General features: G+C 36.5%; 1 protein-coding gene across 2 annotated transcripts; it reads left to right on the top strand.

Moving 5' to 3' along the window:
- Positions 1 to 1,236: 1,236 nt before the first annotated feature.
- On the top strand, positions 1,237 to 13,044 carry LOC111001534 (protein PRRC2C). Of its 2 annotated transcripts, XM_045630558.1 has the most exons (14): positions 1,237 to 1,404; positions 1,870 to 2,031; positions 2,595 to 2,740; positions 2,900 to 2,960; positions 3,815 to 3,989; positions 4,779 to 4,885; positions 5,135 to 5,379; positions 5,678 to 6,553; positions 6,784 to 9,949; positions 10,104 to 10,242; positions 10,545 to 10,834; positions 11,155 to 11,442; positions 11,710 to 11,881; positions 12,076 to 13,044. In XM_045630558.1, the coding sequence occupies exons 2-14, from the start codon at positions 1,918 to 1,920 to the stop codon at positions 12,204 to 12,206; spliced, it is 5,910 nt and encodes a 1,969-aa protein (XP_045486514.1). In that variant the 5' UTR covers positions 1,237 to 1,404; positions 1,870 to 1,917; the 3' UTR covers positions 12,207 to 13,044. The 2 variants fall into 2 exon arrangements, with proteins under 2 accessions (XP_045486514.1, XP_045486515.1); XM_045630559.1 differs by lacking the exon at positions 12,076 to 13,044 and having other exon boundaries at positions 11,694 to 11,833.
- The last annotated feature ends 1,937 nt before the right edge of the window (positions 13,045 to 14,981 follow it).

The following is a 14,981-nucleotide window of genomic DNA, read 5'->3' as shown; positions in this document are numbered from 1 at the left end:
TTTTGTATATATAATATATAGAAGAAGTTAGATAATATGGAGTAAATCGATATATATATATTTATTTATTTATTTTTGTATAAAGTTTCAACAATTACCATAGCTTTTCTTATTTATCGCTTGAGCTTTGAGTAAGGCCAAGTGTTTTCTATCTATTATGAGTTGAAGATTAAAACGATCAGAATAATAAAATGTTAATCTATTAAATCTCTCGCTTAACTATAATATTAAAGAATTATTCTCCCTTTTACTACGAATAATGATAATTTTCAAGCTGCATAAAACTAGGTTGATACGTTTTCAAATACTGGCCTACATCGCTCCTGTATAAAGAACGTTAATTGCATTTATAAAAAAAAACTTAATTCTTTTAAAATTAAATTAAATGATGAAAGTTTGCCGTTTCTGACTCAAATACCTTCAAAGTTTTGTTTCCGATTTCGTAGCAATATTATTAATATAAAGCCTGTATTAGCAAAAATACGGAATATCTTGGTTCGTAATCTAGAATCTAGATTCTAGATATGAAAATTATTATTACACCATTTTGGTAAGAATTGATAAAATCTTCGGCTTTTTGTAGTCGATAGCAAATAGTTAGTTAGTAATCATTGCAGTGCTATTAACCTGATAGATTTGCATAATTTATAAGATTTTTAATTAAAAATAATGTAGTAAGCAACAGCCCTATGCTATGACAACATTTTTAATGCAAAATACTAATAAATATTTCAAATAGTCTATATTTTTTCACCTAAAGGCCAAAATATTCATGAACCACAGATTATATTAATATGATTTTAGAAAAATATTCTTAGACAATTGAACGCAGCCTAATATAGTTATACTGTCTAAATTCTTTGTGATGTCACCTAAATCTTAGGCTATTATTGCCCAAGTTTTAGGGGTAACTAAATGGATTGCTATATGATTACATAAGTACATACATCATTAAACAAAAAATAAATAATTGGTAAGATTTATCTCTGAGTAGGCTCCTACTATGAGGTTAAACGAAATACTAATTAAAGTTAGTGACTAGAGAAAGAATAATTTATCAAAACTGTTACTTTTATTCATTTTTCAATACATATAACAATTAGAAGCAATAGTTACAAAAATTATAAGCTTACTTTTAGGAGGGAGTTTCAAGTATTTGGTAATTATTCTAGGTAATAGGATTGGAGGTAAAAAATTATTTAAAGTTGACAACACTGCGTCACTATTGATTGTAAATTTTGAATCAAATAGTCTGTGGATCGTCTTTATGAGACGCCATCTTAAAATAAAGTGAAATAGTTTTGGTAGCGTAGAATATTAAAAATCTAAAGTAATCTCGATTTATAGCCTAGCATTTGTGCTTAGATATTTTAATTATTATATTACTTAGTGAAACGGACCAAGGTATTTTTCTATTTTCATTTCGTTGTTTAATTAAAGCTATGTGAATCAATTATTTACCATTTTGTACCTCTACATTTAAAGATTCTGTGTTTCGCTAGTTAAAGAAAATTTGTAAACTTAGTTGGGTTAAAGTCCAGTGTAAAATTGTGAGATACTTGGAGCAGAAAAATTGGATGTCATCGATCCAGCGTCCGTTCAACTCGCGGATGTAACACGTCAATATACTTCTGAGGGCAGGGCTCAAAATTGATCATCTCAGTGTTGTGAAAGTGTTTTAAAGCTTCGTGACCCTAAATACTGTTTTAAAGTTGACTACAATTACTCCGAGTGTTACTAATCGCTACGTTAATAACAAATCTTGCTATTCAAGCGAACAATACATTGTGAAGGACGATTCTTTGTAGTGTATGTCAGTGAAGAAAAGTGTTGGAATTTAGTTTTTAAAGTTAATTGTGGTGGTTGCAGTTGTTGGTTGGTCCGTGGGTGTTCTCCTGATGGTGTGTACATCGCAGCATGTCTGCACTCTCGACGCCGGGCGGCGGAGGAAATACGGCGCAGAGCAAGCCGACGTCCGGCAAGCAAAAATATCAGAAATTGGACATCAATAGTCTGTATTGCGCCAACAGGGTAAGTGACCTAGTTAGTTTGTAGGCTGCAAGATTTTCTTGTTTTATATCTAGCTTTTTATTGAAATGTAATCAATAATAAAAAACAAACAATGAAATTATTAACGTAAAATTATCACAAATAATATGATGAAATCTATATTGTGCACTCAGCTTAATTAATTCATTTCATTGTAAGTTTTACTGAAAAACTATCAAATCTCAAATGTAAATTGTGTTGGTACAATACATGTTTAATATACTGCTAAAACTTTGGCATTGACCATGGTCAATACATGTATTGTGCATGCAAAAATTTGTGAAGTATGCTTTATTTACACCAGGAATTTACATTTATATAAAAATTGGAAAAATATCATAACTTTTGTTTTAAAAGAAATTAAAATAATAAATATTTATAGAGACTAGAAACTGGCCACTTATCCAGAAAAGGAAAAATAAAGTTCATTGTCCTGCTGTAGAATATTTTAAAGGTCAATAACTTTTGTCTAGAGTGACTTTGTTCATATCAATTTAAAAACTTTATTGCACATTGTATGAAATTATTTTATGTAATATTTTCAGAATGAAAATTCTGAACCGTCCTCTGTAAAATCACAACTAAGCCGCAAACATGGAATGCAAAGTCTTGGAAAAGTGCCTTCAGCTAGGCGTCCCCCGGCCAACTTACCTTCTTTAAAAACTGAAACTGGTCAGGATACAAGTGCAAAGTAAGTTTAAATGACTTTTTTTAAGTTAGGGCTTCTTACCCTAAATATTTTTTCTTTTATGTGGTACATTTATTATATTACATCTTCAATGGAATTTAGTTTAATCAAATATAAAAGTAATGTATACTTATATCAGCTTTTACAATTTTCTCGTTTCAGCTCTGTTACTTCTGTTAGTACGACTGTAACAACTCCACCAACATGCACTTCACAGACTACGGTAAGTGATTTTGTTGTGTTGTTGTTACAACACAACAAAATGTTAGCTGTTGTTTCAGCTAACATTTCAATTAAGAATAAGATTTCTATATTCATATTATTGATCGGCTTATAAATAATTTTTATCATTCATTAATCAAGGCAATATTATGTTCAACAGTACAGTAATATATTCTACTTTCCTTTAATTGTGAAAAATAATCATCTAGCTCATAAATAATTACAGTGTAAATTTACGTTTACAAATATAATGTCTGTCAATACGATAACAATACACCCCCCTAAAGCATTGAAACCTCTTTAATTGGTTTAGCTTGTCATCCATTTCATAAAGTCTACATAGCATTACATCCCCTCTCAATATCGTCAATTAATAATTTTAAAAAAAGGTTTTTTAATTTGCCAAAATTAATTTAAAATTCGGAGCTGTGTACGTAATATTGTCCTAGCCCATAATAAATTCGATTATTGGGGCATAATACGTGGAGAACTTTCTAAGAAATTCATTATTTTGTTTACAAATTGGAATTGACTGAATGTGATCACGAAGATCCCTCAATATCGCAAGATATGATTAAAAAATACCACATAATTTCTGCAAATGCTGCAAAAGACGTCAGGCGAAAATAACTGACTATACGCAATAGCGTTCAAATACGAATCGTGTTTTATGTAATTACTATCACTAGTCTAAAATAAACCTTTTTTTTTCTTATACAGATATTTTTATTCTTTCCATTTAACGACAACTGTTTGTAACGAAAAAAATATGTAAGTTGTCACTGTATTAACACAAAAAAACTTAAGAATACATAGTTATATTTTTCAAAAAAGGTGATTAAAATGTTTCTGTAGACAATATCGAGCGTGGGTGCGGGTGCGGGCACAACGTCGGCCGGCGGATGGGTGTCCCTACCGCCTCCCTCATCTCCACACTTCCGCACAGAATTCCCGTCATTAGAGGCCGCTGCTCAACCTTCACACCGTTCTACAGATCATTCTGCATCCCAGTTGCAGCTCAGACCACAAAGTATGTACAATAATTAGTATAATACGTGGGAAACAACCATAATCTTCAATTATTAAAACATTCTTTCAATATCATTATGTGTATATCAAAAAAATATATTCATTTTGTTGTTAATTTACACACTTTAAAAATACTAACACTAAAATAATTGACCAAGAAAGAAAAATCACTAGTGACATTAATCCTATCTTTAGAGAAGATACTGATATGGCAGTGTGGATCACTGGCACAAGCAAAGAAACAGTCAACAGCATGTATTTCTCATTTAAATAAAACGTAACAAATCAAATAGCAAATTTATTACAATTATTGCGTCTGTACCATTAAAAAAATTAGAGAATATAATTCACATCAGGTAAGTTAGGGTTTGTCATAGTATCTGGCAAAGGTATGTATAGATATTGAAATATCTTTGCGTGTTGTTCTCACGAGTACGTAAGTGCGTGCTCCTATTTCACCATGCCTCCTGCTGATAGAGGACAAATCTTTGTTTTTAATTTTTTTATTTTTATTATTTATTACTCAATATGTGATATGGAACATGGTGTAGTGGTTGCAGCTCCTTACAAGCATTGTGTAAAAAAAAAAACTTGGCGATTAAAAAGAGTGGCGCAGAGTTTATTGCCAGTTCTTCTCTTCCGTTCTACGCCCTTGATTTGAGAACTGGCAGTAAATGTAAAATTAAATTCATTTAATATTTCTTTTTTTGACGTTCATAAGTGTACATTGTTACCTACATGAATAAATAAATTTTGAATTTGAATTTGAATATTGCTTTTTGTGTTGTAGCGGAAGGCAGTTGGACGTGCGGTGGAACTGGCGCTGCAGGCAACGGCGGCGCACCCGCCGCACAGCCACAGCCCACACCCGCTTACCGCGCTATCGTGCCCTCCTTCGTGAGTATTAATTTTTACGACATTAAAAAAAACACTGTGGCTCATAGACTAAAGATAAAAGAGAGAAACCCTTTCACACAAAAATGCCAAAAAACAGTGTCACTACTTTCATGTCTTATAAAATTTAATTCATATTTTGAGAGTTAAATAATGAATTTGAAATAATTTGTTACTTTAAAAATACTACGTTAAGAATATTAATATCTTTCGAAATACTGAGTAATCATTTTCAATACTTATTTCTTACAGCTGATGAAAGGTAGCGCTGGTAGTGGACTTGGAATGGGATCCTTGAACACACTTCGTGATAATAGGAGTAATGCAAGCAGTGGGGGGAATAATTCTGGGCCCCGGAACAACCCGCGGCCCGCCGCTACTCCCCGAGCTGTCGAGGTGATTACATCGAGACCCATCCTCCGTGATGAACAAATATCGTCACTCGACGATATTTCGCGGGACGCCGGGTGGGCGCAGCACGATGATATTGATTATGAGTGAGTATTCGGTCCATTGTACGCACTAGTGAGCCTACTGGCCTGCCTCCTATTAATTATAACTAAAGAAATACTAATAGGAAATACTTTTGATCAGTAAATGTTATAGTTAAAAACGATTTTGATTTAAATATCAGATTTTTGCCTGAAATACTTTTACATTTTCTTTTAATTAACCAGCAAATAGTACATTACTAATATGTGGGCATACCATGTGATAGCAATTTTTTAGTTTGATTTGATTTATGAACTCTATTTTAAGGATGACATTTTATAATATCGTTTTTTTTTATTTCAGTCAAAAACTTGATTTCTCGGATGGTGAATCTACACCTGCCCCTAAAACCAGTAGTAAAAATAATAACCGCCCCAGTATTGAAGTCGATCGTATTGATTCAAAAATACAGGATCCTGATGAGGAGCAGCTCTGGGCCGAAAGAAGGCAGAAACAGAGTAATGAAGTAGCTCTAGCAGTTGCCCGTGCGAGACAACGAAAGGAAGAGGAACAACGACGACAAATGAGAGATGTGTCCACACAAAAAGATTATCGGGGCAGAACTGATAGAAATCGCAATGACAGGGAACTTGATAATAGAGAAAAAGATAGACTTGACAGAGACAAAGAACAGAGAGACAGAGATAAAGAGCGCTTAGACAATAGAGATCGCGATCGTGCAGACAACAGAGATCGCGATCGTGCAGACAACAGAGATCGTGATCGTGTAGATAACAGAGATCGCGATCGTGTGGACAATAATCGCTTTGAAAGAGACCGTGATCGTGAAGGACCAATTGAACGTCGAAATGAAAGAGAACGAACTATTGAAAAGGAAAGAGAACCACGTGATCGTAATGATAACAGAGATCGTAATGAAAATAAAGACCGTACTGATAACCGAGACAGGTTTGATAGAGAAAGAAATGAACGCGACCGAGAATTTCGAGATCGTGATAATAGAGATTACAACCGAGAACGTGACCAATCTAACCCTGCCTTTTCCAAAACGTTCCAAGCTAATATACCTCCTAGATTTTTGCGACAACAGCAGAATAGGCAGCAGGACGACCAAAAAGGATGGGCGTTCACGGGGAAGTCTGCACCGAGAAGACAGGAACCGCCTGGATATAATGCGCCAAGACATGCTCCGAATAATGGCCGGCGTTCATATTCAAGGTATGAAATGATTCATTTGTATTCTATGATATATTAAAAAAAGCCTAAGTAATGTATTTGCGTTGGTAATTTTTTTTTTGTGGATAAAATTAAGGGCCAAGATAATTTATTACCCAAGGTAGCATTGTTGGTCTTTGTGTTAATTCTTATTATGAAAGTGCTGAAGATTATTTTTAATTAAATACAATATTTAAGATGTACCTAAATACTTATTTTCTTTGTTTTTCTAGGGACTATTCTGATCGCGAAGATGAAGTTAGGAGAGACAAAGATGTTAGTTCTGGCCCACAATGGAGATCAGAAATGCAGGATCAGGAAAGAAATTCAAGAGATTTTGATCGTTCTACTTCTAAAGACCACAGTGATCAAAAGGATAGAAGAAATGATTTGGAAAGAAAACCATTTGATGGTGTGTCTGAGAGTAGTAGAACGGCAGCTGAAAAGTTAAGTGAAGTTTTTGAACGTAAAAGCATAGGTCTGTTTGAGCCGTTTGCCTCTTCAGACACTCCAGTACAAACACAGGTACCTGAGAGGAGAACTACACCGCCGTCGCATGTTGCGTCTCGTGATTCCTCTGAAAAAGATTACGGTAAAACTTCATGGGCAGAAGTTGCTAAAGAAGACCCAATTGCAAATACTTCGAAGGCGCCAATTGATAAAAATGTGATCGTACTAAAAGAAACCGATAAGGTATCGAGATCATCCAGTTTCGTAGAAAATAAGGACATTCTGCCTCCAACAGTTCCAGCACAAATGCCACAACAGAATGTATCTGCACATAAAGTTGAACCTGATGTAACACAAAACTCGGGTAATAAATACCCAAGTAATACTTCTTATAATTCAAACTATGTTCCGTCTAATCCAAATATTCCTTCTAATATTCAAAACCACAATAGTTCTGTCAACAATCCACTTCAACCTGCTTTTACTGAAACTCAATTGTTTCCTAAACCAATACCTGCTCTAAAGACTGACATTCTTCCTAATGTACCACAAGTACAACAACCTATTAATGAACATATATCACAGCATACTGTTAAGCCCAGTTTGAATCTACAAAAACCTGAGAAGGAACATGAGTCTGAACCCAAATCTGTTGCTGCTGACCAAGCTAATCTCAATATTACTAAGATTATCGACCCACAATTTGTAGACATCCAAGGAGAGCCTTTAAAAATAATTTCGGATGATAAAAAAAATGAGATTAACAAAATTCCACAAAAAGAACCCATCGAAAGAAAGTCTAGCGGCTCTGGATCTGAAAAAAAGGGCAGAGGCTTTGGTAGTGGTGGATATAATGTATATAATAGAGGTTGGGGTTCAAGAGAACCTCGCGGGCGTCGATCAAACCGAAGTTCGCGCTCCAACAATAGGGCCAGTGAGTCTGACGGCTCCACCGACGCAGAGCGGAAAGATCGACGTCGTGCGCCTCGTAGCCCACGGGGACCAAAAAAGCAAGACAGAGTTGAAGATATTGCAAATGCCGCCTCTGATCCAAGTCAGATGTCTAGCGTAAACGATGTCATTGAAAACAGAGAGCCTTTTGCACCTCGCGGACAGCCTTCTCGTCGTGGCAGAGGAGGTTTTCAAGGCACTTCAAGACCTCCGGCACCCGCTAAAAGGGTTACTGGCTATGGCCCTCCTAATACTAAAAGTCCATTTAGCCAAGCTAATCGAGTTAAGGATAACGAAGATATTAAAGATGGACTCCAGGATGAAAGAGGACAAAGTAAACGGACTGGTCCATCTAAGGGACGCGATCGTCGTCCTAAAGGCTCGGGTCCTCACAGTGGTGAAGATGAGAATTGGGAAACAACTTCTGAACATTCCGAGAGCGGTGGAACGCGCAGATCGCTTGGGAGTAGGCAATCTGGACTATCTCAAAGAGGAAATAGAAACCAAAACTCGAGTAACCGACAAGGCGGTCGAAACGTTCAAGGAGCTAAAAAAGAAGTTTTACCTGACAAAGGAGTTGAAGTCACAGAGGCTATGTCTGACCTCAAAATATCTAAAAACGACGAGGTAGTCGATGATGGTTTTCAAGAAGTACGCAATAAGAAGAATTCAAAAGATTCTCGCGGAGTTTCTGCTAATGCAAAGGAGGAAAATCAAAACGCTTCTAAGCAGCCCCGATCACGTTCCAATCAAGGTGGTGGAAGAAATGGGTCATCGACTAGAAATTCTAACGAAAAGCCGAACCCACGGGGATCAGTGCCAGTATCTGGTAAACCCAATTCACAATATGAAAGGCCGCGCACAGCTAATTTAGCTCCTAGGTTTGTGAAACAAAGACAGAAGCAACAAATGGGTTTGGCCTCCAGTTTTCTGCCAGATACAGGCGCAGCGCCACCGCCTCCAGCCGTTAATGCCTGGGATAAACCAATTTCACAAACACTGCGCGGAAATATTGAGGAACCCATTGAAGTTGAAAAATCAAGTCACTCAAGTCAAAGAAGCACCCCAGGTGATGCTCCAGCAGAGGCAAAAACATCTCCACCTACAGTCATTACTGAGAAAACTGGTGTTCTAGATGGCTCAACCCCACCAGTTGAAACAATTATATTCGAGAATACTAACTACAAAACTCCTCCAGCTGAGGCCTTGAAATCCAAGTATCAACCTAGTGTTAGCACAGTGAAATCTCAAGAAGAAGTTGCCAGCGAAATGGAATCAAGAGCTCTACAGTTCAATGGGGATGTAAGAGCCCGACCGAGGTCCATTCAAGAGATAATGGCTGAGTCCGGTAGGCCTGTGACTGAAGCTGAAGGTTCTCTTAGTATTCCGATGTCCTTTGATTCATCTCAGAAAGCTGAAGATTCCTCAGACATGAAACTCGATTTCGCTTTTGATTCAGATCTTGGACAATTGACAGAAGACAAAGCGACAAAGTCACTAGGCTTACCGCGTGGCGTCCATATGAGTACATCGAACACAATATCTCCACTAGCAGCGGATCTGAACTTAAAAATTGCTAGTGTAAAGAAAGTTTGGGAAATGCCTGCTGTAGTTGAAGGTAGTGAAGAACTTCAGTTTGCTGGTTTTGAGGAGAATAACGCAGACACAGGAGCGCCACCAAATGTCTGCAAAGTTAAGCCAACTCAACAATTACAGTCACCTCCGCCTCAACACTACAATCATGTTGGATATCCGGGAAGTTATGGTGGATTGTCGGTACCTTCCCCGCCTGCTGTTCTTTTTAATTCCTCCCAACAAATACTGGGCTCCTCACAGCAATTGCCACAACAAGGTGGTTTATATGGAGCATTTTTGGATCAAACAAGGGGACAATTTGGTGGATTTCCAGCAACTCCCTATGGTGCGGGTTCGGCGACGCCCTACAACTATCAACCACCACCAGACATGTTCCAGAGTTTACAGAGTCAATATAGAATGGTCAGTATTTCAAATGAGTTAATTACTTTTCTCTTTTTCAATACTTAAAGTATAATACATACTTATAAATATGTATATATAATAAAAATAGTAAATTCATTCTTAATAACAAGATTTTTATAATATAGTAAGTAATGAATTTAATTTATTTTAGGCCGCAGCTGGCGGTGGGGCAGCTTTTGGTCAATCTGGTCAGTTGGGAAACAGTCCCAGCACAGTCCTTATCTCAAGCACTTCTAATTCTCTGATGTCTGCAACCGTCAAACCGTCTTCGCAGCAAATTGGGGCAATTGGTGGGTTCCTTTATTATTAAACATTTATATTTATGTATAAAATTAATTAGGCACAATTAATGTGACAAATTAGCCATGTGTAATTTTTTTAACTATGATTTAACTCGTAAAACGAAATTTTATTGATCATAATCGTAAATAACTCAAAGTACGAATAGATTTTATAATCTATTCGTACTTTACGTACGTAATAACGAATATATAATATATTGTTGAACAGTGTCATACAACTAATTGACCTAATTTTTTCAGTGTATCCTTAAGTTTAATTTCCTATTGTTGTACCAATTAAATAACTACAGGAAGCAAAGGAGGCGGTGTAAGTGGCGTTGGCGGAGTAGGTGGTGTCAACACCTTCCAACAGCAGTACCTGGGTTACTCGGGTCCGGTGGGCGAAGCGCCCTATTCCCTCCAAGGTCTACTGCCCAGGCCTGCGCCCCCTGCAAACTCATACTACTCTCCATATCAGCCCCCAGCTGCCCCAGCCCCTACATATCCCTTACAGTTTACTCAGCCGGCCCAATCTAACGCGTTCAGCTCGCAATTCCTGTCTTCACAATTGCATGTTGCAGCAGCTGTACAGCAGATGCAAGTAAGTATTATATAGAATAATTTGCAAGGAAATAATACTAACCATAGCATAGTTTTTATTTTAGTTGTCAATATGTATACGAAGTTAAAAATATTTTGGAAAATGGAAAATAATCGAAATTACCCCAATTCGCCCAATCCTTAATGACACGTTGCAATTTAATTACTTAGCTTTAGATTTATTAGAATCTTACTACCGTACTAATCCGGCCAGCATGACATGACAGCATTATTTTGTTTTGAAAAAAATTACCTTTTTTCGTCAAATTGAAGATAATGCAATAAATACGAGATAAGATAAAATAGTAATCATCTTTGCAGCAACAATACCGGGGTCCGATGCAGCAGCAGTACCCCCCACAAGCGCGCCCTCCACCTCAACAACAACTTAAGAGCCCTTTACATGAACATGCTAACGGATTTGCCTCCCTTTGTGAGGCTGGCTCTCCCACCCCCAAGGGGGCAAAGCCAAAGCCCCCTCACTCACCCCCACATAAATACCACGCTCCACCCCCACAGCATCCTCCCCCTTCGCACACGCCGCACCAGCATCATCATCAGCAACATCAACAACACCAACAGCACCCGCAACAACATCAACATCAGCAGGTAATAAACTAACTGGAATTTTTAGTCTAAGTTTATATTATATATTTTAATTATTTAACTAGGTATGCTTTTGTATATCAAAAATTATATGACCTGATTTTTATATGGGCGCGGTTAGGATTATATAAGGTTGGCTTCATTATCAAAATATGTATAAAACAATATTGCGTAATTTGATACTATCTATTAGTAAAGCAACATTCTAATTCCCATAAACAGGGAAATGAGTAGTTCACATAATAAGCAATCAGTATTTTCACATATAAGCAACTTGGCAACGGCAACGGTCGGGGTTGCGGCAACAACGCCATGCGTACGATGCCGCAGCGCTACCCGGCGCCCATACAGCGACCTCACACCGCGATGCCGCTATACCGACAACAGCCGCCGAGACACCATGCACCACGGCATAATCTCTATTATCATCATCAGCCACGCAGTAAGTAGTATTTTATACCTTACTATTCACATTCGAAACACAGTGTATGTAAGTAAGAACTCCAAACTGATGAAAAATCCTTTTATTCTAAAGAACAAATAGAGATAGAAGTCTAAAATAGTGGTATATAATAAATAATATTTCTTTGTTCTAATTATTGATTGTTAAATTATGTAACTTTTTATATTTATTAGACGGCAACGGAGGCGGCGATCAGCAGGCCCGCTCTGGCGGAAACACGCCTTCTGCCACAGAGGAATCGGTGGAGGCTCCGCCCCCAGCCGACGCGCCTGCGCCGCAGCCTGCCGAAGTCAAAGCGGACTGAGCGCATTACGAACGACTTCTCACTCAACGCATGGTCATCTCTTACTTTTCATTCGATTGGCAGAATGAACGTCCTTTAGAAAGGATTTAGTAAATGAAACGCGCTATTGGAAACTGCTACACCTGACGCAATGGGTGTTAGTTTCTGGTCATATGATTGGCAAAATGAATGGCCAGAATTTATATATAAAACGTAACCGGCTGGTGTAAAGACTGCCACGATACAACTTTATGGAATTGTGGCATCATTTTTGAGTAAGCCTGGCCACTGCCACGGTCACGAGTGTGTGGACTAATGAACTTTGACACTTTTATTTTATTCATATTTTTGACTTGATTAATATTGTGAAGTGCCGTGCACGCCGACGTTCGTATGCACGCGCTCGCATTATATAAATTCTGAGTTTCGGAGAAATCCCGGCCGGCTCCGGTGGCCAGAACGAAGGTGCTTCCTTTGTTTTCGGTTGGTAACATGGATCCTGAGCCTTGAAGAATTCTTCGGATGGTTGGAAATAGTGCAATGTAAGGCAAGCCATGCTATGCGCTTTCCAGCCCTCAGGATCCGCGCAGCTAACCTCAATGTAAATATCGGCCGGATACGGCTGTCTAATTTGACTGTTATTTTAAGTATGTTAAGTAATCGCAGGTCGGCTTCAAGATGCCGAGACCTCTCACTAGTGAATATGTAGCCACGGTTTTGCAACTGACGATGATATAAATAATGTTAATGTAATAATGGAGCAAAGCCGTTTGTGTTTGGACATCAGGCCGGTGCGCTTTTGCGCTCCATGTATCATAATCGATTATTATAGTATGCGAATAAATATTATGACCGATAACAGTTTATTATTTCTCCTCAGTTTATTTGTATATTGTTATTTCGAAGTCACAAGTCTGTAATTAAACAAAATACTCGCATAATAGTAACGGTGATCAATTTTTAATAACTTTGGCACCTAATAAGTTTTTTTCTTCTATTTGGTTCAAAGGCCATAGTTCAGCTATTGAAATCAATATTATAAAATTGTAATCGTTACATAAATTACGAATACATAAATTCATTATTTATAGCATATTGTACCTAAAACAGTACAAACAACGAATTCAATGATCTTAAATTATATATCATCAGTAGTTATTTTTGTATAGACAATTATTAGACTGGATATATGTATGTATGTTTAGTAGGCTTACAAAGCAATGGAAGCTTAGTTGCAACATAGTTTTAACAAGTCTACGAAAAATTCTAACATTTTAATCAATTATGAAAGCTACCATAACAAAATAAAACTCACAGTTGGATCTTCGCCAATAAGGGACTGGGAGTCCAATAACAATCCGAACGCCATAGTGGCGCCTGTTTACTATTAGTTCCTTGTTTACTAGACAGTATTGTCGGAGTACGTTATCATTCATCTGGCATTTATATATTTCGATGTCTCTCTTACAACCGTATTTCACCCTTATAAATTGCTTTGTTTCGTAGTTTGTAGAGATTCTTGGTAGCTTATATACTATATAGATTAAGTAAATAGTATCTATTCAAACTCACCTTCACAGGCTTCGACTGGATCTTTAAAATTTGCTTTCGTACCTTTAAAAAATAAAAGGAGATTTCTATAAATATAACTTAAAAAGCCTTACAGAATGTCATTATAAATGTTATTTTTCTTTTAGAATTATTGGAAATATAAAGCTTTACTATATTTTCAAACAAATATGTAATATAGGTGCCACCGATTTTTTAATAAGAGAATTCATTTAAATGTAGATTTTGAAATATTTGATTTTCATTATTTGGCGTCGACTGCCGACCGCTGATTTACATTATTACAATCCCAACCTAGACAAGTAAATTCACTGTATTTAAATTAATATCGTATCCTAAACTTGTCCTGGGTCAACAACCAGACGGGATGCAGTCGAGATCTTTGTTCATAGCCGTCGCGTCGGGACATTCACCTATAGCTGCAATAGGTAATCCATAAAAGGTAATCTTTCATACTTGTTTTAACGTATTTTAACACCTAACAAAAATTAACAATTTCTTATATAATTTGATTAAGCTAAATTTATCCCAAATCACTTGATTAAATAAATAGACCGCCTTCAAAAACCTTTTTTTTGCTCGAAGTTTATAAGTTCACAGGTACCGAAGTATAAGCATCTACTTCATGAAGTATTTTTATTGGTAAGGGAAAGGTTCCGCATTCTTTCAGACAAAAGAAGGGCTTTGACCGCGTCTAGATGACCCAACCATATTATTTACATCAATTCCTTTACTATAAACCGAGACTGAAATAATGCCAAAAATTTAGTCATTTTAAAACTATGTATCTATAATTAAGTAGTCGAATTAATATGGTAACATTTACAACAAAATATGTAATTAGTTTAAGGTATATGATATGATCTAAGTTTATCAGTGATTAAGTCAGCAGCTAAAAAGATAATAATAAGGAAATCGAAACTAACATTGATAGTTATCTTTCGTCAATTAAAACTATTGGTCACGTTATGTGACCATATCCGAAGACCACACAATTCATTCTTCTAAGGAGCCAGGAGCCTATTTATTCTCAATGCAACATGTGCCATTGTTTTGTACGTGTACTTTTGCTTAGCATTTTTATACCTACTATTTGTAGTTATAGATATAGCACCATGATAATTTAACTTTAACATAACATCATTCGTAAATGTATATTAGTGGTAATAAATTCTTCGAATGAAAACATTAGAAGCAGATTGAATTAGTTTCAGTTCTAACGTAAGG

This window comes from Pieris rapae, chromosome 12 (genome assembly GCF_905147795.1).
Source record: "Pieris rapae chromosome 12, ilPieRapa1.1, whole genome shotgun sequence".
Taxonomy (NCBI): domain Eukaryota; kingdom Metazoa; phylum Arthropoda; class Insecta; order Lepidoptera; family Pieridae; genus Pieris; species Pieris rapae.
The sequence above is the reverse complement of the archived record's forward strand: the minus strand, read 5'-3'. Positions and strand labels throughout refer to the sequence as shown.

Excerpts from the sequence above, each read along its gene's own strand:
- LOC111001534 (XM_045630558.1), top strand. The coding sequence starts at position 1,918 with ATGTCTGCACTCTCGACGCCGGGCGGCGGAGGAAATACGGCGCAGAGC. Across the intron at positions 4,886-5,134 it reads GCGCTATCGTGCCCTCCTTC|CTGATGAAAGGTAGCGCTGG; the intron begins GTGAGTATTAAT and ends TATTTCTTACAG. Across the intron at positions 10,835-11,154 it reads CAGCTGTACAGCAGATGCAA|CAACAATACCGGGGTCCGAT; the intron begins GTAAGTATTATA and ends TCATCTTTGCAG.